At 32.9% G+C, this 27968-nt stretch overlaps 1 protein-coding gene across 4 annotated transcripts in view; it reads left to right on the top strand.

The window, feature by feature from the left end:
• Window positions 1-27968, top strand: part of CEP85L (centrosomal protein 85 like) — a 125201-nt gene that overhangs the window by 67827 nt on the left and 29406 nt on the right. For 3 of the 4 annotated variants that reach the window (XM_006926125.3, XM_015600121.2, XM_025042414.1), the window contains 4 exons: window positions 9626-9747; window positions 11803-11920; window positions 21301-21480; window positions 27123-27275. In XM_006926125.3, the coding sequence (XP_006926187.1) occupies window positions 9626-9747; window positions 11803-11920; window positions 21301-21480; window positions 27123-27275 (573 nt within the window). The remainder of the gene's footprint in view (window positions 1-9625; window positions 9748-11802; window positions 11921-21300; window positions 21481-27122; window positions 27276-27968) is intronic. The other variant, XM_015600122.2, reaches the window with a different exon arrangement.

The raw sequence follows: 27968 nt of genomic DNA, 5'->3' as shown, positions 1-27968 counted from the left end.
TTCAAATTAACTAACAGAGTTACATGCTTTTATAATATCTTTTATATTTCATGTTCATGTGTAGTTAAGATTTTGTTATTCACTAGCTATAAATATACATTATGTATTCATAAGTTTAAGCTATCATGTTCTCCTCGATTATTTATATTGGCTACAGTCAAGTAAAAACATGACTGACTACTTGAAATTCTAAATAGAATAGCATAACAACAGTAATTTTCTATTTTATCGATGTGAATTTTGAAACTTGTTTTTCTAGAAATACTTAAAGATCTCTTCAGTGTCTTATTCAACTTCTATCAAAACAGTGCCTGTTTTTTGGGGGGGAATGTTGTCAAAATGTGTGTTTTACTACCAGTATATAATTGCCACAAAATGATATGCTTCTCATGACCAGTTATGATTTTAATGAAAAGAAATTCTTAATTGTTTTCTATTTATATACACAGATAAAAAATATAAAGAATTGAATATAAATTTTTTTCTTTTACATATTACGCAGCAATATTAAGCCTTCTATCTTAATAGAGGACTGCTTTGTTTTCCTAAAGTAGAGCATTGACAACTCTTAAGAACCAGCTTGTAGGTCGTTGTAGGTGAGGAAAAATAATTTTCCCTCTACCCTTCTGAGCTCTTAGCTGAGAAACCTGTGATAAAAGATAGATTAACAAGAGAAGAACAAGAAGTTTATTAACATGTGTATATCATGTACATGTGGAAGATACCCAGAGAAAAAAGAACTCAAAGAGATGTCTTTAGAATTAGGATTAAAAACCATTTTAATAAGGAAAGGGATGGGAGGATGTAGGCTTCAAAGGGTAGAGTAAATGATTTTTAGGAAAGATGAATGGAAAGAATAGATGGGAGATATGGTAATGCCTGAGAAAGTTTGTTTTGGTGTGATATCTGCTTATAGTCGCCTCTCCTATTATAAGGGTCATTCTTCCCTGATTGATGAAACTTGGAGGGAGGGCATTTGTGACAATTGAGTTCCTTTTGGAGGACCTGTCTTTAGGCAGATGAGAGGAGTTCAGAAAAGGCTCTCCCTGCATTTGCTGTTTTTCAAGTGCTTACAGCTCAAAATAATCTGTCAAAGCAGCGTATTTTGGAGTGGCATGTCCTGAACTCCCACAGCCATATTTTGAGGTGGTGTATTCTGCTATACTTCATTTATCAACTCCGTTCTTACGTTCTTGGCATATTTACTTCATCTGCTCTTTTATCTCTTATTATTTGCAGATTTAGGATGGTACCAAAGTGGTGAAGAGATATGAAATTATAGCCAGGATAGTTTATTGTATCATCTACAGTGAACCTTTGAGTACTTAAGTATTCTGTAGCTGACAAGGCCGTCATTTCCCCTCAGTCCTACTGTAAGGCAAAGAGAAAAATAGTGTAGGCATTCCGTATGGTTACTATATATTTTGTTTTTGTTAAGGTCTAACATATACACAGTAAAGTACATAACTGTTAGTCTTCAGTGTAGTAATAGCTCCATTCTATTTAATAATGTGTGTATCTTTATAATTACCACTCAAGTCAAAATGTAAAAAGTTTCCAGTGTGCAATAAATTTGACTTGGTGCCTCTTTTCTTTCTATATGGCAAAACCCCATACCCCACCTGTTTCTACTATTCTGACTTTTATCATCATTGAATATGTATGGCTCTTTGTCTGGATTCTTTTGTTTAACATGATGTCTCTGAATCTCATCCATGTTGTTGAGTATAATACTAATTCTGTTTCATGGCTGTGTAGTATTCTGTTATATACATATACCACAATTAATTATCCCTTCCTTTGCTGATAACACATTTGGGTTGTTTCAAATTTATTGTGACAAGTTTTTTTGCTTCTGGTGTTGTTGAATGGCATATATGTAAGTATTTACCTAAAATTACTTTTAGAAAACTCAATTTTATTGATATATTATTTATAAAGAAAATATACTTTTCCGTTGTTAATAGTCAGAATTATTAAGATATAACTTACATACAGTAAAGTTTAACTTTTAAAAATGTATAATTTGAGTTTTTAAAAATGTATCTTGACATGTATGCCACACTAGTCATGTTGTACCAAATTTCTGTCACCCCCAAAAGTTACCTTTCCCTTTTGGTGGTTAACCCCTGTCCCAACCCTGGCAACCACTGATCTGATGATTCCTGTCTCTATAGTTTTGCTCTTTCCAGGTATAGTATGAATAGAATCAGATAGTATATATCCTTTTGAGTATGGCTTCTTTTACTTAGCATGATGTTGTTGCATGTGTCATTTTTTTTTTTCCAGAGTATTGCATTTTATGGATGTAGCACTTTTTTTTTTTTTAATTACAAAGTAAAATAGTTCTCTTTATTGCAGGACTTCTCAGAGCCTTAACTGTTGGCATACATTTTGAATCATTAAGAAGGAGGTACAGATAACAGAATTCATTATTTTAATTCCCCCATTTAATTAAGCTTTGCCCCTTTTTCTGAAATTCATTTGACCAAGTGAAATAAGTCAGACAGAGAAAAACAAATACTGTTTGATGTCACTTAGATGTAGAATCTCAAAAAGCTAAACTTGTAGAAACAGAGACTAGATTGATGGTTACCAGAGGCTAGGGTGTGGGGAAATGGGGAGATGTTGGTTAAAGGATACAAATTTCCAGTTATAAATTCTGGGAATATAATGTACAACAAGGTGATTATAGTTTATAATACTGTATTATGTACTTGAAAGTTGCAGAGAGAGTAGATCTTAAATGTTCTCAACACAAAAAAGAAATGGTAATTACATGACATGATAAAGGTATTAGCTAACGCTGTTGTAACCACTTTATACTGTATAAGTGTATCAAATCAACACATTGTACACCCTAAATTTACATAATGTTATAAATCATTTATAACTCTATAAAGGTGGGGAGAAAAAGGGCAATGAGAGGAATTCTTGTGATGGAAATATTTTCTATCTTGACCGTATCCATGCTAGTACTCTGGTTGTGATATCGTACTATTGTTTTGTAAGACATCACCATTGAGGAAGCTGGGTAGAATATACATGGGATCTCATTGCATTATTTCCTAGAACTGCATGTGAATCTACAATTATATCAAAATAAAAAAGTTTAATTAAAAAATAAGACAAGCTATTGGCCTATATGTGTACGCTTATTTGTGGATTTTTATTCTTTTCCATTAGTCTATCTTTATGTCAATACCATATTCTCATGAATACTGTAGCTTTATAATAAGTCTTGAAATCAGTAGTATAAGTTTTTTACATTTCCATAGAAATTTTAGAATCAACTTGTCAACTTCTAAAAACACCTGCCGGGATTTTAATTGAGATTGTGTTTAATCTACTACAGATCAGTACAGGGACAATTGACATTTTAATACTGAAGTATATCAGTACTTTTTTTTTAAGAAAAAGATTTTCTGTAATTTCTTAGTGCGGTTTTACATATTTCAGTGTATAGATCTTGCATATAATTTGTTAAATTTTTATCCCTAAATTTTTCATGTTTTTTGGATATAAATGATATTAATTTTTAAAATGTCCAATTTCTATCTGCTAATACATAGAATTATTATTTTTATGTTAACCGAATTGTGTGACCTTGCTAAAAGTCATTTATTCTAGTAGTTTGCTTATTAGTCAGTGTGGTGAGTTGCATTGATTTTCAAATGTCAACTTGAATTCCTAGGATAAACCTCAGGCTGTATTATCCTATATGTGTTTCTGTGTCTGGATTTGATTTTATTTGGATTTCTTAATGATGTTTATATCAGTGTTCATGAGAGATGATGATGGTCTGTAGTTTTCTCTTTGGTACTATTTTTTGTCTGGTTTTGGTATCGGAGTAATAATGCTGACTTCATAAAATGAGTTGAGAAATGTTACCTTTTCTGAGTTTGTGGAAGATTGGTGTTAATTCTTTAAACATTTGGTAGAATTCTACAGTGAAACAATTTCGGGCTAGATATTTTTTTAAACTACAAATTCAGTTACTCAGATAGTTAATAGGGCTATTCAAATGATCTATTTCATATTGGATGAATTTTGGTAGTTTGTACTTTTTGAGAAGTTGGTACAGTGTTCCAAGTCGAATTTATGTGTGTAGTTGTTTCTAATAATTCTCATTTTGCCTTTATAATATCTCTAAGGTCTGTAGTAATATTTTCTGTTTCATTCCTAATATTGGTAAATTACATCTTCTCCCTTTTTGCCCCTCAGTCTAGCTAGAGGTTTGTTTATTTCTTTTCCCAAAGAACTAGCTCCTTCTGCCCCATTGATTTTTCTCTAGTTTTTGTTTAAACCTCGTTGACTTCTTTTCTTAGCCTTATTTTCTTCTTTTTGTTTACATTGGGGTATATTTTCTAGTTGCTAAAGATAAGAGTTTAGATTATTGATTTAAGACCGTTCCTCTTTTCTAATATAATTAGCAAATTCCCCTCTGTACTGCAAATTTTGATATATTTTGTTTCCTTTAGTCAATCCATGTATTATTTAGAAGTGTGATGGTTAAATTTAATTAATCCAAAAATGGTAGTATTATTTTAACTTGAATTTCTGTACCTGATTTAAAATGCATTATTGTTTTAAATAGTTGAATTACAACATGCTCTATTATTATTCAAGTTCTGCCTTACTACTTTTCTCAAATTTTTTCTTCTTTCACTGTCTTTCCTTTAAATTTAGGTAGGAACTACTTACAAAATCAGTACCTAAATTAAGGAATAGATTAATTTTTTCCAATCTTATGATTATTCAGATATTTTATCTCAAGTTAATTTTGAAAGTTGATATTTTCTTATGAAGTCCATTTCATCTAAAATTTTAGTTATTGATATGCTGTATATCATAACACAATTTTAAAGTGTGCTTTGTGTGCGTGCACATGTGTGCGTGTGTGTGTGTATGTGTACACAGAGAGAGAGGAAGAGAGGGAGAAAGAGAAAGATTCTTTTACAAACTACTCAACTTCAATGTTGGGAAAATAGCCATAGACAATATGTAAAAGGATGAATATAGGTGGCTATGTTCCAATAAAATTTTACTTGTGGACCCTGATTTTTAAATTTCATTTAATTTTCATGTGTCATAAAATTTTTTAAATTAATCTTAACCGTTAAAAAATACAAAATCTATTTTTAGTTTGCAAGCCATAGAAAAATAGATGGTGAATGGATTTGCCAACCCCTCTTCTGATTTTTTATTTCATAAAGGTATACTAAAGTCTTCGCTATGATTGTGGATTCATTTGTTTCCCTTTTATTTTTAATAGTTTTTCTTAATGCTTTTTGGGGGGGAGGCGTGCTAAATTTTATGATATCCAAGAATGATATCGCCACTCCTGCTTGTTTTGTTCATGTTAGCCAGCATTGTGTAAGGGCGTAGTGGGCAAACTATAACTCCTTATCCACAATAAAACAAAAGAAAGCATTGACATATTGGGCTTTTCAATAACTTTTAGTGGAAGGTTTTAAGGCAGTTGACTTGGCTACCTCCTTTTTTCCACTTGTTAATGTTCCAAAGCTAAGATAGTGCCATCTAGAAGTGTAAAGTGTACACTTATGTGTACTTTTGGTTCATGTTGTGTCACTCTTGGAGGGAAAATGCCTTTTCCCCCATCTGCTTTTGGGTGCAAGGATTGGAACCTAATAGATAATTGATACAAGTAAGATTTTGTAAGTTCTCTTCAGCCTACCAAATGCATAATTAAGAGAGGGCAATTCATTTTATAAATAACAGGGAGGAAGCCTTTAACATTTGCTAAAACATTTAATTGGCAGTTTTTGAAGAACAGCCTCTGTGAGATTGTAATGTGGAAATGTGAGGAAGAACCAATTTGAACATAAACTAATACCCTTCTCACTGGTCAACCCTTGTGTTAGAACTTACAAAAGATAAATAGTTCCAGGCTAGGTAACTGATTTTTCCCATGTGTAGACAAAACAATCCTGTGCTGTTTCTGCAGATTTTCTTTTAGCCTTGTCAAGACTGGAGCCTGAACTGCTGTAAGTTATAATAAAAATAAATTTTCATCAATTGTTCTTTCTCTATACGTTTTTAGTAGTGTAGCAGTGTTTATATTATATGCCAAATCATAATGTACGGTGTCTTGCTAGGTACTTCAAATTATATTCTCTAACTTCATTTAATATTCATATACTGTGGATTCATTATAAAAGCCTTAGAAGGTTAAATGTCTCCATAATTGTCCATTTTAGTGATAGGCAGATGTAAACAAGTATTTAAAATTACTTTTAAGTCCACCTGTAGCATTTGTTTTTTCTGTTAGATTTCTTTCTCCTTTTTAAACTACTTTTATGAATCAAGGTTGAAGTTTAGTAATAAAGACTGTCATGCTACTGGTTTGATACTTCTTTGTATATTGCATCTTAACTAAAAGGAAAGGGTTCCTTTTTTTTAACCCTGTTTACTCAGTTTTATAGATCAATTTTTATATATTTTGTTATTAAAAGAGTTTAGATCAAGGGAGCTCAAATCACAAGAGTAAGTTCTTCTATTTTGTTTTACATATATTCATAGAAGTATCTGGCAAGTACTTTAGCACACCATCCTGCCAATGGTTCAAGTGTTATAAACCAAGTAGCATTGTCATTTGCTTTTTTCTTGCAGAACTTTTTCCTTTTGTTTACTCCCTCTCTTTCTTGGTGCCAAGAAGTATTACAAAAAAGAAAAGGCTTTTCCTTAGGAAGTTGTCAGCCATAGGAAAGTTTTTTAGCGGATGACATATGAAGAGTAGAATAGTTAAAGTCTTCTTGAGAAATCACTGCCTTTTTTACCCAGGCACTTGTCTTATTGAAATAGGCACAAGATGTATAAGGCAAACCATACCTTAAGATATTATGATATAGATGATTCCTGATGTGTAGTAATCAGAAATGGTGGAGCCTTTTTTGATCTTCAGAAGAGTAGACCATAGGATCCTTAAGCTACCTTAGAAGTTTTTTTGTTAGGTGTGATAACAATATACAAAAACCAATATTTAAAATATCTCTCAACTGGTATCAGATATAAATTAATATGTAACTCAGTATGTAAACAAAATATATATTTACCTTTAGTCTCCAAATAAAATATTTAGGATTATAAATTATAGCATAAGTTGTTTGCCAAATCATTCTTATAATTCCAAAGTTTATGTTAAGTTTCGGAATTATTGTTAATGGTCTTTTGCTTAGCTTTTACTAATTTTAATCCCTGTTTGAGCTATAGATCGACAAAATAAATTTCATGAAATTATTTACCCATTAAATTGAAAGTCATTAAGTAACATGGAGTTCAATAAGTAAAGGCTTTCTCTTAATATCAACAATATTGTTTATGGTGCTGAATATTCTCTTAGATTGTAAGAGCAATTAGTTTCAAAACTTTTTTCAGCCCTTGTGTTATGAAATTTGGAATACCTTCTTAATAGGCCATAACAAGAAACAGTTTGACAGTGTGGTACCTAAGAGTGTGTGCTCTTTTGTTGGGCTGCTTGGGTTTGAATCCTAGCTCCGCCAACTAAATATAAGTTGGTAGGTAGTTTTGAGATGAAAGAATTTTAAGGGGCTAGTGCAGGAACCAGTCAGTCAGAAAGGATGCCATTTATGGGTGGAACAGGGTCCTGAGAGGGCCCCTTTTTATGTCAGGAAGTAACTCTTTATTTGGTGGATGATGGAGAGAGTTGTGTGACCTGGGTAGTGAAGAGGAACATATGGGGAGTTTGGGCAGGAGCTAGTTACCAACCACTAGCATTAGTATTGTAACAACTAATATATCCTTATTGGCACATACTGGCTGAATATCAGTCTGGGTTGTATGTTAGGCAAGGGAAAAAATGAAATTCAGAGACAGGGTATCTGATTAACCTGTGCCTATAACACTCATATCATTTGTACTCCAAATATCTGCCCATCTGACAGTTACGGTACCCTGTTATCACCTAGTTTCTTTTCGTCTTAGTCTGTTCACCTTGTAGTGTCTTTCTCCTTCCTGAAACATCTCATTTAGTGTTACTTGACAATCTTAATTTAAAGGATTAATCTAGGGTTAGTTAATGTCACGTAATTAGTGGTTTATTCAGAGCTAGGTCTTGTCAGTAGCATCTTTGGAAAACAAAAGATAAAAATATCACTTCACAGTTGAATTCTTCTAAAGTTGCTTTGTGGTGTTTATATAGCATCATTTAGATTGTCAAGGAATTTATATTCTATTTGTTTACCAATGTATTAGTTTCCTAGAGCTTCCATAACAAAGAACACAAACTGGGTAGCTTAAACAACAAATTTATTGCCTCATAGTTCTGGAAGCTAGAAGTTTTAAATCAAGGTGTCAGTAGAGTTGGTTCTTCCTGAGGGCTGTGAAGAAGAATCTGTTTCAGGCCGAGTTTCTAGTGGTTTTCTGCTAATCTTTTGTGTTCCTTGACTTATAGATGCATCACTCCAATCTCTGCTTTCATCTTCATGTGGTGTTCTATGTATTTACACAGTCTTCCCTCTGTGCATGTCTGTGTTCTGATTTCCTCTTCTCGTGGAACACCAGTCATATTGATTAGGAACCACCCGAGTGATTTCATTTTAACTCGACTATATCTGCAAAGACCCTACCTTCCAAATAATGTTATATTCTGAGGTTCTAGGGGTTAGGACTTCAGCATATCTTTTTGAGGGGACACTGTTTAACCCATTAAAACCAATATTAAATTTTTGTCATTGATTCAATAATAGAAATTCAAGGATATCTGTCATATTGGTTTTTATTGTTGCTGATTTGTTTTAAATACCTGAAATTAAAAAAAAAAAATTCTAAGCAGATTTTTTTCTAAATGATACAGTTTAAACTGGAGACCAGTAATCATCTAGATTAGTAGTCCCCAACCTATTTGGTACCAGGAACCAGTGCTCCTATGAGAATCTAATGCCTGATGAGCTGAGGTGGAGCTGAGGCGGTGATGTTAGCTCTGGGAGCAGCTGCAAATACAGATGAAGCTTCATTCACTTTCCTGTTGCTCGCCTCCTGCTGTGTGGCCCAGTTCCTAACAGGCCACAGACTGGTCCACAGCCCGGGGGTTGGGGACTCCTGATCTAGATCATCTGCTTAATAGTCATATTTTCTATAGATATATTTACTATTTTGTGAAAACATTTCAACTTTTGAAATTTTATGAAATTAGATAATGATGTGATGAATGACAATTTGAAGTCTGAATACTATAGATACTGTTTTTATTACTTTGTGGAAACTCTTCTGGTAATGTTTGTCTAGCTTAGCCATGGTACATTCTTTTATTGTACTCCTTTCCTAGGAAATGATTAATCTCGTATTTCCAGAAAGCTTCCACAAGGTAATGAGAACAAGATCTTATGTATAGTATTATAATAAGCGTGGTTGAATGTTCTGTTGTCACTAATTCTTTATTAGACTTGTACATTTACTGTGGAACTACCTTGATATTTTTCAAGTTATGTTGTATTCACAAATGTGATTTCAGATAGTCTTTAAAAAAATTAAAGGGAGAGTGCTCTATTTTTTTAATGGAAATCATTGGGAAAATATTAGATGATACATAAATATTTCTTTTTGACACTTTTAATATACTAATAGTATAAACATGCTTGTGCAGGTTTTGACTGGATCATCTCGTCAAAGTTATTCACCTTCTGGCTATCAGGATTTCACGAAATGGGAATCAATGTTGAAAATAAAAGAAGGACTACTAAGGCAGAAAGAAATTGTAATTGATCGGTGAGTCTGTTTTTAAATTGCTAAATATTTCAGGCATACAGAAATGTAGATTAAAAAAACAAATACCTTTGTATCTACTATGTAGACTTGAAAAAATAGAACCTTGCAAATACATTGATGTGACATGTCTGTCCTTCACCTGTCTCAGTCCCTTTAAGCACCACTGTCAGAACTGAAGGTTGATTGTTCTGTTTGTCTGACTGTCTGTGTTCTGTCATCTTCCCATTTACATTAGAGTAACTCATAATTTGGAAACTCCTCTTCATCTTTTTTGTACATGTAGCAAGTTAGTTGCAATGCTAATGAACTATCAAAGCTGCAAGATAGTGTCTTTGTATTTTATACTTGGGAACTACCAAATTAGAAAGCTACCTTAAAGTAATTTCCTTTAATGTATGTTAGATGTGAAGGCACAGAAAATATGAAAATCACGAATGTTTAAAATGAAATAATTTACAGATAATTATGGAAATTTTGAGAGACATTTTAATAATTGATGTGTTTTGAGTACCAAAACTCTAAAAAAAATTATTTTATACTTAATTGTCTCCTAATTATTTTGAGCAATAAGTCTTAATACTACTTAATTATATTATCTATCATATATATTGGTTCTACATCATTATATATACTTTCGAGATAATTAAATGTGTTCTCCATCATGGTAATTGGGAAATAAAACTTCGAAGAGGTGTTTTTCTTAATGCTGATTACCACTTATTTTCATGTGCTTATATGGGATAAAGTAGTAGACATTTTAGCCTTAAAATTAAATCCTACTTCAAACCTTTAGATGTATGTATTAGTTGAAATTTTAAAAGACTTTGCTTAGAAATTGACCACAATTCAGCAAGACCTACTGGAATATAAATTAGAGCATAGACATCTGGGCTTTATTATTCTCTATGCTGCTCTCTGCTTTCTTGAATAGAGCCTGGCACATAGAATATGCTTAATGCTTGATACTTCTATACTTTATAAATAAATGAAGTTTTTAGACAATATTTTAATCGATTTTATGAAAAAGCTATTTAAAAATATTTGATATTTCTATTACAAGTGGATTTTATATATAAATAATTACAAACCCAGCCAGATATATATTTTGAACACTTATAATTTAATTCACTGTACATTCTTGAAATACTTTTATTTTTTAAAAATTTGTTTTTCAGTTATAGTTGACATATTAGTTTCAGGTGTACAACATGGTGATTAGACATATAGGTATATTAACAAAGTGATCACTCTGAGAAGGCTAGTATCCACCTGGAATCATATAGTTATTATAATATTATTGACTATATTTCCTATGCTGTACTTTTTTAAAACAGACCAAAATTTAAGACTTTTATTATATGAATATACTCTCCCTCAAACAATCAGAATCAATTGACTTTTATTACTTTTTGAACACCATTATAATTACCATTTTATTAGGTATAAGCTAATAGGTGTCTAGTCCATTTGGGTTGCTGTAACAAAATACGATAGACTGGGTATTTGTTATTAAACAGCAGAATTTTTTACTCCTAGTTCTGGAGGCTGGAAACTCCAAGATCAAGGTAGGTTCATTGTCTGGCGAGAGCCAACTTCCTGGTTCATAGATGGCCATTTATCTGTAACCTTACATGGTAAAAAGGGCAAGAGAGCTGTCTGAGGCCTCTTTTATTAGGACGTTAATTGCATTCGTGAGGGTTCTGCCCTCAGGACCTAATCACCTTCCAAAGGCCCCCACTTCCTTATACCATCTCATTGGGCGTTAGGATTTAATATATGAACTTTGGGGAGACACAGTCAGTCTATGGCAATAGGAAGTGCAGATAATTACTGACATAATCTATTAAAATATATATTCCTCAATTTTACATATTGTAGAGGGATACTGAGGAAATAATCCAAAATAATCCAAGTTGCTCAGTTTTCTGTTATGAATTTTAAGATTGATAATACTTTTAACTCATGTCAAATTATTAGAATACTAATAGTTCTTTTTTTAACTATCTCTTAGAAAAGTATATTTTTTATCATGTAACCTCAATTTATGTTTTGCAGGCAGAAGCAACAAATTACCCACCTACACGAGAGGATAAGGGATAATGAATTACGAGCACAACATGCTATGTTAGGACACTATGTAAATTGTGAGGATTCTTATATGGCTAGTTTGCAGGTAAGATTACAGAGGATTTTGTAGTTGTTTTATTAGTAAAGCATGTGTTAATTTTATAGTTAGCTTTTAAGATTAGGACTTTTTTAAAATTAATAACCCATTTACATGGTTCATATTTATATGTGTAGTAAAAGATATCCAACTACTTCCATCTGTCTGATTCACCCCTCCTCCCCCCCCCCCCCCACCCAACACCCCACCACACTATCAATTTCTAGTATATCCTTCCAGAGTTGATGTATATCACTAGCAGATATAAATGTATTTTATCCCCCTGCTTTCACAGAAAATATCAAAATACATACACTATTATCTAGCACCTTGCTTGCTTTTTTCCTTTTTATTATGTAAAATTGTATAAAATACAGTTATTATTTCCATATCATTACATAGACTATGGTCCTTTCTTTCGCTTTTACAACTGTTCGATTTCTCATTTTATGGAGATAGCATAATTTATTCAACCTGTTCCTACTCCTCAAAATTTGGGTAGTTTCTAGTTTGGGGCTATTATAAATAATGTTATAAAGAATTATCTTTTATAAATATTCTTTTGCTCATATGCAAGTGCTTTCGTAAGTTAAATTCTCAGAAGTAAACTTTCTAGGTGTTTTATGAGTTGGTAATTTTTATCAATATCGTCAAATTCAGTAGAGCCTGTTCTAATTTTTAAGTCCTACCAGCATTGTATAAGATTTGCCCTTACCAACTCATAGCCATGTAGCAGAGTGTGTTAAACATTTAAATTTATCCTTTTAGTAGATTTATATAAAGGATGAGGTGGGGAAGTTACCTCTGTATGTTTTTTTTTTCCTTTTTTTTTTTTTTGTTAAAAATACATATAACAAACGTACCATCTTAACCATTTTTTAAGTGTACAGATAACTACTGTTAAATATAGTTATAATATTGTGCACCACCATCCATCTCCATAGCTCTTTCATCTTATAAAAACTGAAGCTCTGTACCATCAAACAGTACCTCCTCATTCTCCTCCCCAACCCCTGGCAACTACCATTCTACTTTCTGTCTCTGTGATTTTGGTTACTCTTAAGTATCTCATGTTAGGTGGAACCATACAGTATTTGTCTTTTTGTGACTGGCTTATTTCACTTAGCATAATGTCCTCAAGGTTCATGCATGTTGAAGCATGTGTCAGAATTTCTTTCTTTTTTAAGGCTGAATAATATATGTGTACCACATTTTTCCTTATCCATTCATGTCAATGGATACTTGTGTTGCTTTTATATTTCTAAATATTGCTGTGAACATATTTATTTGAACATGGGTGTACAAATATGTATCTTGAGACCTTTCTTTCAGTTCTTGTGAGTACATACAGAAGTGGAATTGCTAGGTCATATGATAATTCTATTTTTAATTTTTTGAGGATCCACCATACCATTTTATATTCACCAATAGTATACAAGGATACCATTTTTCTCCATAGCATTGCCAACACTTGTTATTTTCTGTTTTTTGATAGTAGCCATCCTACTGGACCTGAGGTAGTATCTCATTGTAGTTTTAATTTTCATTTCCCTAATGATAGTGATGTTGAGCATCTTTTCATGTGCTTATTGGCCATTTGTATGCATGCATACCTTGGAGATATTAGTTTGATTCCAGACCAGTGCAGTAAAGCAAATACCACAATAAAGTGAGTTTACATGTATTTTTTGGCTTCTCAGTACATATAAAAGTTAAGTTTGCATTGTACTGTAGCCTGTTAAGGGTGCAGTAGCATTATGTCTAAAAAACCATGCACATACCTTAATTAAAAAATAACTCTCTTGTTAAAAAATGCTGTCATCTGAGCCTGTTAGAAAAAAAGATACTGATAGACTTGCTTGACACGGAGTTGCTACAGACCTTAAATTTGTAAAAAATACAGTAATTCCAAGCACAATAATGAGAAGCATAATAAAATGAGGTATACCTGTAATCCTCTTTGGATAAATGTCTGTTCAAGTCTTCTGCCCATTTTTGAATCCAGTTGTTTGTTTTTTTGTTGTTGAGTTTTAGAAGTTCTCTAGGTATTCTGGATATTTATCCCTTACCAGATATATGATTTGCAAATAATTTTCCATTCTGTGAGTTGCTTTTTTACTCTGTTGGTAGTGTCTTTTCATGTATAAAATATTTTAAGTTTTTGAAGTTCAATTTGTCCACTTTTTTTTTTGCCTATGCCTTTGGCATCATAGTCAAGAATTTATTGCCAAATCCAATATCATGAAGCTTTTGCCATACGTTTTCTTCTAAGAGTTTTATAGTTTTAGGCCTTATATTTAGTTTTTGATCCATTTTGAGTTAATTTTTATATTATGTTAGATAAGGATCCAACTTTATTTTTGCATATGGATAATCCAATTTTCCCAGAATCATTTGTTGAAAAAACTACCTCATCCCCATTGACTGGTGGTGTTGGCACCTTGTCAAAAATTATTCAACCATATATGCAGGGGTTTATTTATGGTAACGGTATTTTAATAGGATAAAACAGTTTCCCCTTGTAACTTTATTATTTTGAATAAAGGTTTTACTTGAATTATACAATTATTATTATATCACTAAAAGCATGTAAAATTTAATGTGTATCTGAAAGCTGAAGAAATACTTTTGACACAGCATCAGGCCAGTAGAGGGCTCTCCAAGTCAGTCAGCAAGGACAGATAGAAATATCTGAAAGGATATGGGAGAGGAGGATTTTAGAAGGATTTTAAATTATGTGAAGAATTAAAATATTGTTGAAAAATATGATTTTAAAAGATAAGAGCAGTTGCTAAAAGGAAATACCCTAAGTAGTAAGTGGATATGATAAATATATAAGATAAACTTTTTTTTATTAGAGAGCTATAGATAACTGATTAAATGGCAAGGGTTAGAAGAAACAAATATAATAAAACATTTCTTTAGCAAAGGAGTTTTTAACTTGGATCTATGAACATTATTTTTAACGCACAAAAGTTTGTATATGCATATTTTTGGGTTCATAGCTTGTTTATCCTAATTCATAGCACATTAACAAAGAAAATTATACCTTTAATATTCTGTATATTCTGTGTTAAGTATAACAAAATTTTGAAATAGAATAACATTCTTTTATGAATTTACAGATGAAAAACATATTCCTGAGAAGTAATTTTTATTTGCTGATTAAAAACTTTGAATAATCTCACAATTAAGATGACTTGAGACCTAGACATCACCAAGTATCATAGGTAGAAAATGAGAACTAGATCTTTATCCTAAAATCTAAACTTTCCTAGATTGTTTTAGTGGTAGAATTGGTAGAACCAAAGAGTGATTTGTACTTATAATACCTTACACCAAAATTTCAACCTTTGATTAACAAGACTTCATGGGGAAAAAAAAAAAGTGTGAAGGATTCTTTATTCTTTTGTTAAAAACTGAAGAAGAAAGAGATTTCTTTCCATATACACACATGTAAACCTTGGAAAGATCAACTGAATAGTACTTGTTCTCATTAAGCTTCATTGATGCATCCTTGTTTTATTTCTATTTTAATCCTATTTCCATTTATATATTTTTTCTTCAGCATTCTATAAATGAGTCCCACCTTTACAAATGAGCCTAACCCAACTAAACGTAAACATCTAATGTGTTAAATGCTGGGGCCACAAAAACGAACAGTTTCTGTCTTCATGGATCTTGAAGCCCACAGAGAGAGACTAAATATAAAAATATGTTTATTCATTTCTTCAAAAATTATTTATGTTTACTATAGATAAGGCACCTTTTAGGCTCTAGTAATGTAAGTGTGAATGAAATTGGTTTTTCCTTCAAAGAAAACCTAATGCGTAACCTAATGAGGAACACAACTTCCTATAGAAAGGGATATCTAATCTGAGAACCTCATGGTGAACCAAAAGTTCACTTAGCTAAAGTGAAGGAGAAATAGTCTTTGAGGCATATACTGAATGTTGAGGAGGCCCAAAGTTAAGAGGAAGAAGTAATGCATTTGGAAGAATACAAATTATTCTGTATGGATGAAGTATAACATGAGGGAGGGGGTAGTAGTAAGAGATGTGGTCGAAGAGGTAAGCAGAGGTCAGATTGTAGCAAAGTCTTGAGAATAAAGAGTCCGATTGTCCCACATTTAGGACCAGTTCCAGTTAATGCCTGTTGTACTATCATAATTATTAAGAGCACTCTCTTTCACTCACCACAATCGTAGTTTGGTTACTCCAGTGGCACAATAGAGACTGGATTTAAAATGGATGATATTGGAGGCAGGAAAACCAGTCAAGAAGCTATTTCAATAGTCTGAACATTAAATGAACACCTGAATTTTTGAAACAATTTTGGTAAGAATGAGAGGAAGACATTAATCATGTGTGTAAGCACACATAGGCTAGAATTAGTGAGTTTAATATGGTGAAGGAGAATGATGGCCTAGTTTCAGATGGGGAACATTGATTGGTTAGTATTGTCAGTTTTATAGATAGAGACTACTATATCAGGTATAGGTTGAGAGGAGAAAAAGTTAAAACTTTTGTATTGTAAATTTGGGACTGAGATGAAGAATGAGGCTGATATTCATGGGTACAGTTTTGAGGAAGAGATAAGAGATTTAGGAGTTGTCAAGCTACCTGGGTGGTTGTTGAAAACTTGGGCGTGATCAGATATTACAGGGAGTGAAGAAAATGGGATCCCGAAGTGAAGATGGGGAACAGCAATATTTTAGAAGGTAGAAAAAGAGCAGGACTTGTGAAGGAGCATGGGAGTGGGGTGGGGTGGGTGGGGAAGAGTATTGTCATGGCAATGAAGAGAAGAAAGGCTGTCTCTACAGAATGAGTGATTGTCTGACACTCAAAAAAATTAGGTAAAGACTGAAAAAATCTTACTAAATGTAGAAATTAAAGCATTCTCTCTTCAGACTTTCTGTTTGATTTCATCTACAGTTTCAGCTGCAGCTTCTCTTGCTACAAAACTCATTACTGTAGTGCAAATTTACTCATACAGTAATGGTAAATCGGAGAATGATGTCAGTATAGTTTTCAAGTCTCATTGGTTCATATGCGTTCCCCAACCCTCCCAGGCAAAGGGAGTTAAAATACTGAAAGTAAAATTAGAATCTTTGGCAGGCTGCAGAAAAGCCCTAGGCTCACCCTACTGCATTGGCAACAGAAGCCTCTATAAACTTCATTTAAAAAAATTATGATTCCCTCTACTTCCTCGAGAGATGCACTCTCTTCTGTAGTGGTTTAGATTCAAGTTCTTTACCAGTTATTTCTTTTGCAGATATTTTCTCCCACTATGTGACTTGTCTTCTCATTCTCTTGATAAATTGTCTTTTGCAGAACAGAAAATTTTAATGAAGTGTCCAGCTTATCAGTTGTTTCTTTTATGGATCGTATCTTTGGTAGTGTATCCAGAAGTCATTACTGTGTTCAAGGTCATATTTTCATCTTCAGTTTTTAGACACATACACATTAGGAGTTGCTATGTCTTCTTGGAGTATTAACCCTTTTATCCTTATGTAATGCTCCTCTTGATCCCTGATAACCTTCCTTCTTCTAAAGTTTGCTTTGCCTGAAATTAATATATTCCGTTCAGCTTTCTTTTGATTAGTGTTAGCATTATACATTTTTCCTATCCCTTTTAATCTATCTGTGTCTTTATATTTAAGGTGGGTTGCTTGTAGACAACATATAGTTGCCTTTGTTTTTGGATTCACTCTGACAGTCTCAGTTGGTTTATTTAGACCATTTACATTTAAAACGATTATTGGTATAGTTGGATTAATATCTGCCATGTTTATTGCTTGTTTTATTGCTCTTGTTCTTTGTGCCTATTTTCATCTTGCACACTTTCTCTGCCTTTTGCAGTTTTAATTGAGCACTTTATATGATCCCATTTTCTCTCTTTTCTTAGAATATACATTACCCTTTTGAAAAAAACTTTGTTTTAGTCGTCCTAGAGTTTGCAATATACGTTTACAACCAATCCAAGTTCACTTGCAGATAACACTATACTTTTCATGGGTAGTATAAATACATTATGATAACTAGGTATTCCTGAACCTTCTCTTCTTTGCCTTGTATCATTGCTGTAATTTATTTCATCTGTATATAAGCATACACACACATAATTGAATATATTGTCATTATTATTTTGAACAAGCTGTTATCTGTTAATTAAGAAAAATGAAAGATTTATTTTATCTCCCCTACTTATACCTTCTGTAATGCTCTTCTTTTCTATATGTAGATCCAAGTTTCTGACCTAAATCATTTTCCTTCTGTCTGAAAAACAACTTTTAAATTTCTTGCAATGCTAAGTCTACTGGCATCAAATTCCCTCAATTTTTATTTGTCCGAATGTTTTTATTTCTCCTTCACTTTTGAAGGATAATTTTACAGGGTACAGAATTCTAGGTTGGTGGGTTTTTTATCTCAGCACTAAATATTTCACTATACTCTCTCTTTATTGCCTGGTTTCTAAAAAGTTGAATATAACTTTTCTTTTTGCCTGTCTATACATAAAGTGTTTTTTTCCTCTGGTTTCTTTTAAGAATTTTTTTTTATCTTTGATTTTTATAAATTTAAATATAATATACTTATGTGTAGTTTTTTTGATATTCTGCTTAGTGTTCTTGGTGCTTCCTGGATCTGAGGTGTAGCACCTGACAGTTTGGGGAAATTCTCCATCATTTTTGTTTCAGATATGCTTCTGTTCCTTTCTCATTCTTCACACATAATCCTACTACATGTGTGTTACATGTAGCTACCTCACAGTTTTTGGATATTCTGTTCTATTTTTTCCAGTCTTTTTTTTTTTTTTCTCTTCACTCTTCAGTTTTGGAAATCTTCAGTTCTGTTGTGAAATCCTTGAACTCATAGATTGTTTCCTGGGCTGTATCCAGTCTACAGATGAGCCCATTCTTCAGTTCTGTTACAGTGTTTTTGATATGTAGAATTTATTTTTGATTCTTTAGAATTTCCATCTGTGTGCTTAAATTATCCATCTGTTCTTGCATGTCATCTCCTTTAGCATTAAAGCCTTGAGCATATTACTCATAGTTTTAAAACTTTCTAGTCCGATAATTCCAACATTCCTAACATATCTGACTCTGGTTCTGATGTGTATTCAGTCTCTCCAGACTGTTTTTACCTTTTAGTATATCTTGGAAATTTTGTTGAAAGGTAGACCTGATGTACTAAGGTAAAGGAAATATGGGAAATAGGTCTTTGGTAATGTAGTGGAAAGGTGTTGCAGCAAGGAGAAGCATTCTGTGGTACTTTGAGTAGGTCTTAGTCTTCTAGTGACCTCTGCTCCTGCACTGTGAATTTCACTGCTTCTCAGTTCTTTTCTTTCCCACACTTAGGTGGGACAGGATGATGTTTTCCCTGCCCATGTGGAAGGCTAGGGTAGCTGGAGTTAGGATTTCCTTTCTAGATCGGTTAGTTCCCTTCTAGGCAGCCTTCTAGGTAGGTTAGTCTGTGGTAAAATAGTTTCTCCTGAGGTCAGATTTTGTTAAGATGAACAGAGTGTTCAAGCATATTTCAGAATGATTACTTTTCTCTTCCTGCCGTTGGAAGAGGGAATTTTCTATGATATTCACTATTAGGACCTGGTAGAGCTCCTGGAGATTAAAAATAGTTGAGGATCCTCTGTGACTGAGTCCCACTGGAGACTTGCTTACTCTGAGCCTCCAGCAATTCATCAACAGAGTTCTGGGTTTCCTACCCCAGTATTGGTTCCCATGGAGGATTCTGTTCTTGTAAGAGTGATTTTCTCGTAAGTGTGATTCTCTCTACTTGCTTCTCTGATTTTGGGAGCAGCAGTTTGCCCAATGAACTCACTTCTCTCACAGATCTAAGAAGAGTTGTTGACTTTTCAGTTTGTTCATCTTTTCACTTATTAGGAAAACAGATGAAGTAGCCATTTCTAAGCCCATTACATGCCAGGTTGGAAACTATGTGTATTAACTTTTTACAGTTTCCTAGCATAGCATAGCCATGCTAGGAGACTTATTGCCTTATGTTCATCTATACTTACATGTTCAACTGGCATCTTAATGTCAGTAGGTTCTAATTGTAATTAAGTGCATCTGCTTAGACCTGTTCTCCTATATGACTTCTTTACCTCTGCTCAGAACATGGTCTTTCTCGTTAGACTCAAAATTTCAAACCTTGGTTATCTTTAATATTTCTTGTCCATTCACATATTAAAAAATAATTTAAAAAATTTTTTTTGTTCTACTTCTAGAGTTTCTTCAGCTCTTCATTTTTTTCTAGCCAAATAAGTTAGAATAGTTTTTAAAAGTGATATGTTCATATCCATTCTCAATATCCTATCATTCATCCTGTCTACTGCCTTCAGTTGTAGCACTCACTTGTCCTTTATCCTCTTTACTCTTTTCCTTTTAATAGAAAGTTATTGTTAGTCTACTCACCACACTAAATGTTAAGGAATACAGATTTAATAAACAAGAATTCATAGACTTCTGAAATCATGTTACTTGGTTGTTTTAAAACCATCACTGGTTTCCCATTCCTACAAATTAAGGTTCAACTCTGAATCTTGTGATTCTACATTATAATCCACTTAGATTTTGAAATTTTCCCCTATATTACCCGCTCTTATGACCTATACTTGACACAGACATGGATACTCTGCATATATTTCATTGTTTGCCTTTTTAAAACATTTTTTTCTGGAATGCTTTTCTTCCTTTCTCCATTTCTGCCGGAATCTTTATTTTCAAAATTTGCTTCAAAAGCCACCTCCCCAGTAAAGCCTTTTTTTCTCATTCTCCCAATGTCATCTTCATTTATCCTCCTACCTACCAACCCTTTGTACTTAAGATGGCTTTTCTTAGGCTACCATATTATAATATATCCTATATATAATTATCTACAGGTTTCTCATGCCTCTGTTTATATTTGAGTTTATAAAGAGCGATACCTAAATCTATCATCTTTAAAATACCCTGCATGTGATAAATGCTATTTATATAATTTTTTAATTGCATCTCCACCTTTTCTGAAAGTCTGAGTTCTTTAAGGCCTAGTTCGAGTTTACAGAGGCTTTCATATATATGTATATACATATATATATATGTGTATATATATATATATGCTTCTGTAGAGCCTTTCCACCTTGCCATAGCTACTACACATGCAACTATTTTAGCACTTTGACAGTTTCATTGTGTGTGTGTGTGTGTGTGTGTGTGTGTGTGTGTGTGGTACTTTATTAAACTGGTGATGAGCTAGAATTTATGCCAAGGTCTGTTTGTAGCTAAAGCCTCTATATACTCTTTGTACTGTATCTCATTTCTAATTTGTTTTTATTTGTTCAAAACAAGTAAATACTTAAAGTCTTACCTTTTTTTCATTCTTTCCTAATAGCCACAATTTGAGAACACTTCACTGCAGACTCCGTTTTCAGATCAGTCAGTGTCTGGTTCTCAGCAAGAGGAACTTGAACAGAAGCTTGCATCTACTGAGAAAGAGGTGTTACAACTTAATCAGTTTCTCAAACAGAGATTAAGCCAATTTAGTGATGAGAAGAAGAAACTGGAGGAAAAAGTAGGTATTTTTAATAAAGTTAAATTAGGTCAACAACTTTCCTTCAGCATATAGTTGACTGTCTTCGACTCTATGCCAGGTGTCATACCAAGCTGTACATTTATACTGGAGTGATTAGATTTGTAGTAACTTTTGAGAAACTCTGTCTACAAAAATCCAGGGGTTTTCTTGAGGGATGAAAACACTGTGTATTGTATCTTTCTACCTAATAGTGAAACCTTTTTAAAGTTAGTTGCCTACACTGAGATGTGACACCAGTAACTGTTCCCCTTTTTTTGAGCCCTGATTCTTTGTCATGTAGGGCATGATTATTGTAGATGAAATAAGTAAATGGCTTCAGGTTATTTAAGCTGTAGCCCCTGATTTAGAATAATTAGCTAGCTAAATACCTTTATATATCCAATATATTTCTATATTTATTTGATCTTTCCATTTTAAAGTTTTTACATATTTTATCATTTTTTTATAATATTATTCATGATAAAGTAGGGTACATGCTAGCCATAATTTACTGAGGAAGCACAGATCCTTAAGCTGCTATTTAGTGGCAGAACTGGTTGTAGATTTCTTTCTTGATATATCCAGCTTATTATTCTATCATTAACTGAACCATCTATTCCAGTGATTATGAAGCAGGTCACTATGATTTCTGTAGGGAGATTTGGAGCTCTTAATAGAGAACTAAAAACTGACATTTTTGTGTGAGTGAGTGTGTGTGTGTATGAGTTGACAAAAATTTTACATGGTTTCTCTTTGTAGCTGTGTGATATATTTTATCTTGGCTAACATGAAGTGTTTTTAAGTACCTGTTTCTTGTTTCTTTTCTGTATTTTTTGTGCTTCATACAATACCACAATTTGGAGGGAGCTAAGGAAATATTCACTAGTCATACAGATGTGGGAGAGATTAAACTATTTTCTCATCTGAGACTTGTTAATTAAAAGATCGTGTGAAAATTATTCTATGGATACAATTTTAAAATTTATTTTTGTTTTATCTAAGTTTTTCATCTCTTATTACTTTTGGTGTTCACTGCTTAATAAAATCAATTTATATACTAACTACCTATTTGACAGCTACTTGGATGTCTTAAAAAGATTTCACACTTTTTATATCTAAAATGTAATTCTTAATTTGCCTCTGACTGTCCTATTCTTCTGAAATGAAACAAATTGTTTTTCAGGGTTTATCACTGTATAGTCACTTACTCATGCTAGAAATTTTACTAATCAAGCCTATCTCCTAAATATTTACAGACTATCCAATGCTACCAGCATGGTCCCAGTTATCATCTCTTGGCAAAGCTTTTGTAATGACCTCTTCATTGGTGTCTCTGAATCTTCTCTTGCCTTGCCTATCTGCACTTTCCCTCCATCCACTTTTTTTGTTATTGCAATTCTGTTTTTGTTTTTTAATTATATTTTTAAAAAATTGGAGCATAATTTATATGTAGTCATATCTACAGATCTCGAGTGTTTATTTTGATAAGTATTGCTAATAGTATATACCCATATAACTACTATCTAAAATGAAACACAAAACATTTCAGTCACCCAAGAAGTTCCCTTGCATCTTTCTAGTTTCCTTTTCCTCCTTGAAACATTTTTTTTTAATCTCAATATTGATTAGTTTTGAGTCTTATTGAACTTCATGTAAATAGAGTCATACAGTGTACATTCTTTTGTGTCGCCTTTCTTTGACTCAGTGTCTTTGAGGTTTATCGATATTGTTGCATGTATTGGTAGTTTGTTCTTATCAATCGCTGAGTTGCATTTCATTATGTAGATAGACCACAGTGTATCTGTTCATGAATATTTAGATTGTTTGCAATTTGGGGAAATTATGAATAAGGCTACTGTGAACATTCTTGTACCAGACTCTTTGTATGTTTTACATATGTTTTAATTTATCTTGGATAAATCTCTGAGTGGAATTTCTGGGTCATACAGTTCATAGAATAGATGTTTAATTTACAAGAAACTCCCTAAGTTCTTCCAAGTGTTTGTACCATTTAACACTTCCAAAACGAATGTATGAGAGCTCCAGTTGCTCCACAACCTCTTAAATCCATTCTTGATAGTGTGGGGGACTAAGCAAGAAAAACCAGTCATTTCACTTACTTTTCACTTACTTTATTAATTAATGCCATCTCATTGTCTTTAAAATAAGAATCAGATTTTCCCCATGACCTAAATGACCCTACCTAATTATGTAGCCTTAGCCCTCTGGTACGGTGTCTTACAGTTGCTCAAACAGGTCAAGCTTTGTTTCTGCTATCAGGGTTTTTACACAAAGTATCCTCTTTGCTAGGTAGGATACTTGGCTCTCTTTTCCCAGTCACCTATATTTTGTCAAGTCTCCACTTAAATATCTTTAGCCTCCTTTTATATACTTAGAGCACTTTGTTCCTTTTCTCCCCAGTGCAATTTTGAATAAGCATCTATTTATTTATTTATTTATTTATTCATTCATTCATTCATTCATTTTATTTTATTTTAATATTTTATTTATTTTATTCTAGACATTTCTTGGGAAGTTAGAAGCAAGGATCTCATTACTTTTCTGAGAAAGTGAAGAAAATGGGCCAATAAATACTTGTATTTATTTTAAGGCAGTGTGGCTTATAATTGGCTACTTCTTAGCCGTGGGATTTAATTTGTGGAGGGAAAAAAAATCCTAATCGTTCTATCTTCCCCTGCATCCTGTTTATATTTTTTTATTTATTTTTTATTTTATTTCTCTGTAAGCTCCACGAAGGCAGGGATGTATCTGAATGTGTCATTGTAGCATATGTAGCACCAGCCATGTTGTCTGGAATATTGAATGAGTGAACAAATGAATAAATGAATGAATGAAGGAATGTTTCAAGTGATTTTTTTCCCAAAGGAGAAGAAAAGGGAATGAGGTAACCCTAACAAAGGACTAAGGAAAGAATAGAGAGCGATACCAAAGATGTGTGAGTGGGCACATGATGGGGAAGGTTCCTGAAAGAAACAGGGAAAGGTTGCTAACAGACACCAGATGGAAGAGGCACTCATAGAAAAGAGTGATAGCCTTTCTGTGGAGTGAAGCAATTAAGAATGGAAATGTTAATACCAGGAAAACTTGAGGATGGGGTGAATATAGAGGGTAGAGTTTGTATAAGAGGACATAGAAGTGATTTGAGATCTTGAAGGGAGTATAGAAGCTAGAAAATAGACTCATTGATAATACTTCAGCTAAACAGTACTTCAGGCCCATGTGAGATTGGATTGCATTGTTTCCTTCTGCATTTACTTGTAATCCTGATCAAGACTGATTCTATGAAAGAAAAACATTTAATGTGATGATGATGATGATAGAAATTACTCTTTGATGAGCCATATAGCGTGTTGATGTGCATTAAATGCATCATCTTATTTAATCCTAATCTTCAGAAAAACCCTACAAGGTATATACTATACTTTCATTTTAAAAAACAAGGTAACCAAAGCTTTGAGAATAGTAGTTTGAGTATTTGTCTAGTTGCATGTAGACAGGAATTGTTGAAAAGCTAGGGATAAAATTCAAGACACTATAACTGTACAGTAGATGCTTTGGTTCTAATAATAATGCTTTATAAAAAATTTAGAGGAAAACATTTCCTCATTAACCTATTTTGTTCTAATTATTGTATTTAAAATAAAAATAAATTTAAACCTCTTCTAAAATAGGGCACTCCTGTTGCCTTCTAGGAATGATCCTAGTATTGCATAATACTTCCTTGAAAAGAAAAACTTAACTTTTTAAAAATAGAATAGGAAAGATTTATTAGTGATGTCTTATTTACCTGGAGCTAATTAGTGGCGTTCAGACTACAGTAACGTCTGTTAATCTGAAACAACACAAAACTTTGAAGTTAAAACAAAACAAAACAGAAGAGCTTCTCATCAGTGAGCAGGGCTGTAAAAAACCCAAAACCCAGTGGTTATGTATTACCAATTTGTGGTCAACAAATAACAGAGATAGTATCCAATAGGAGATTGTTTGCAGAGATTTGTGATCAACGGCAGCAAGCTTGACATGATAGCAAAGAAGGCAGTTGACCAAAGAAAAAGAAGAAAACTAGGACATCTTTGCACAGTAGAAGATAATATGACTGACCTTTCTGACGATATCATAGTGTCACATTTAAGACTCTTAAACAATTGAATGTAAATTAGAGAGCAGTCAGTAAAAATAGGCTGGTTAGTTATATTTACTTCTGTAACTTACTGGGTCATTTCCTAAGGCAAGAGCAGGCTTTGTTGATGGGGAATCTGGGCACAGCTTGTAGCTAGAGAATTTGTGGGAATCTGGTTCTTAGTTGTGTGGAGGGATTGAAAGAACATTGACTTTTAATATTCAGTCAAGCAATCTATGTTTAAATTCCAACCCTGTCTCTGTGACTTGTAGTTAAATCACTAAAGATCTCTGGGCCTCATAATCAAAAAGGGAATTTTATTATATGGTCCTTCAGGTCACCACCAGTGCCAGCAGTCTGTGAATTCTAATAGGTCACAAGTTAAATTGTCACACCAGCACACTTGCCTTTAATCCTGAAAAAGCCCCAATAAATAATGGGATTTGTCTGTTTTACCAGTGTCGCTTCTTACTCAAGGTAATAAATGGATCCTAATGTTATTGATGGAGTAAATAGATAAAATGAAATTATTCATTTTTGCAATTGAAGTTTTTAAAATTTGAGGTTCAGCCTACACAAATTGGGATTTGCTAGAATCATGTACTGCATGTGTTCTATAGTGGGTGCTCAGTTAACATATTTCATCAATCCTAAAATGACATTAATGGTAAGGCACATCTTTAAGTAATTTTTATAAGGAAAATATGCTATAATTTTAACTATGACACAGTGCCTTAACAGTAGTCTTACTTGAGGTATGGATTGGTCTCACTAGTCCCTTTATCAGTTCCTAAGTTTTTGATAATTTTAGTAAGTCCTCTTAGCTTTGATTGCATTGCTTTAATACATGATAAGCAATTGCTTTGCAAGTTTGTTAATAATAGAACAGCTTTAATTATTTATAGGTATCTTCCATTCTTAATTCACATAAAACATTTGGATATAGCTTTGCAAGAAATAAGAATTAGAGTCATTCCTCCAGAGAATGACTTGGTTCACAGATTTTGAAATTATACGCCACAGCGCTGTTTCTGTGTCTTTCTTGGTACCCAATAACTTTTTCAATGCCATATTATAATGTAACATTTTAAAAGGTATTTTAAACATCATTTAAACTAAATATGTAGTTTCAATATATACATAACACTGTTGAGATGCTAATGATATGAATAGCCTTGACCAAATTTCACATATGCAGGCAATAAAAGGTACATCGTTATTACTTCCTGACTATAGTTCGTAGGATGCCATCAGTTGTAAAAGAAAACAAACAAAAATTCCAAAAACTCAATTTCCATGATGTGAAAACTTGAAAAAATGTGAATATTAGAATTGATGGAATAAGGTGAATCTTACTTGAGTTGGTGGTGGCATTAACTTTAACCAGGAACTATTGGAGAATTCAGTGATGCCTACGATTAGAATGTTCATTTTCTTATTGTATTTTTAATGACATAAAACTATTGGAGATTCATAATCTTTTTTTTTCTTTTTTTTTTAGCTTAAAACCAGAGATAGGTACATCAGTAGCCTGAAAAAGAAATGCCAGAAAGAATCTGAACAAAACAAGGAAAAGCAGAGAAGAATTGAGACCTTGGAGAAGTATCTGGCTGATCTTCCAACTCTAGATGATGTACAGAGTCAGAGTCTACAGGTAACATGAAATAAAATACTCATCTTTAAATGACATGAAAACATTTTAAGTTGGTATTTTAGAAATTTTGTAGTTTTTATTTAAAATTTTAGTTATATTTAGTAATTATAAGTTAAATCTGTATGCTTCATTGCTGTTTTTAGAATTGACTTTAATTAGAAACTTTGTTCATCTAAACATGAATAGATCTTTATTATTGTTGATTAATATGTGGTTACAATCCTAAAGAACCTGTGTGTTAACTCTCACTCAACATTCTACTCTAAAAGGTAGTTTCTAAACCAATCTTATACCTCCACCCCATATACACACATGCATGCCACCACAGATCTGACTTTTCCCAATATTCTCAGGGATTCACCAAGGCTCAGCGATACCTTTTTTTTTTTTTACTATCTTTCCAGATACTTGATTTGTTTTCTTCATTCTTCTTAAGTTGTCCATAAATCCTTTCTTATATTTTATGACCTCCATTTACTCCTCTGACTCCTCTGACTCTGTGAGACCTGCCCTCTTGCAATCTTATTTATCAACCCATTAAACCTACTCTCCAGTTTTTTCTCTAAGTCTTTCTAATCATGAGATTGTCAACCTCTGCACTGCTGACATTTGGGAGTGGATAATTTTTTGTCGTGGAATTCTATCCTGTACATTAAAGGATGCTTAACAGCATTTCTGGCCTCCTACTAGATG

This window comes from Pteropus alecto, unplaced genomic scaffold (assembly GCF_000325575.1).
Source record: "Pteropus alecto unplaced genomic scaffold, ASM32557v1 scaffold79, whole genome shotgun sequence".
NCBI lineage: Eukaryota > Metazoa > Chordata > Mammalia > Chiroptera > Pteropodidae > Pteropus > Pteropus alecto.
This window is presented reverse-complemented; position numbering and strand designations above follow the sequence as displayed.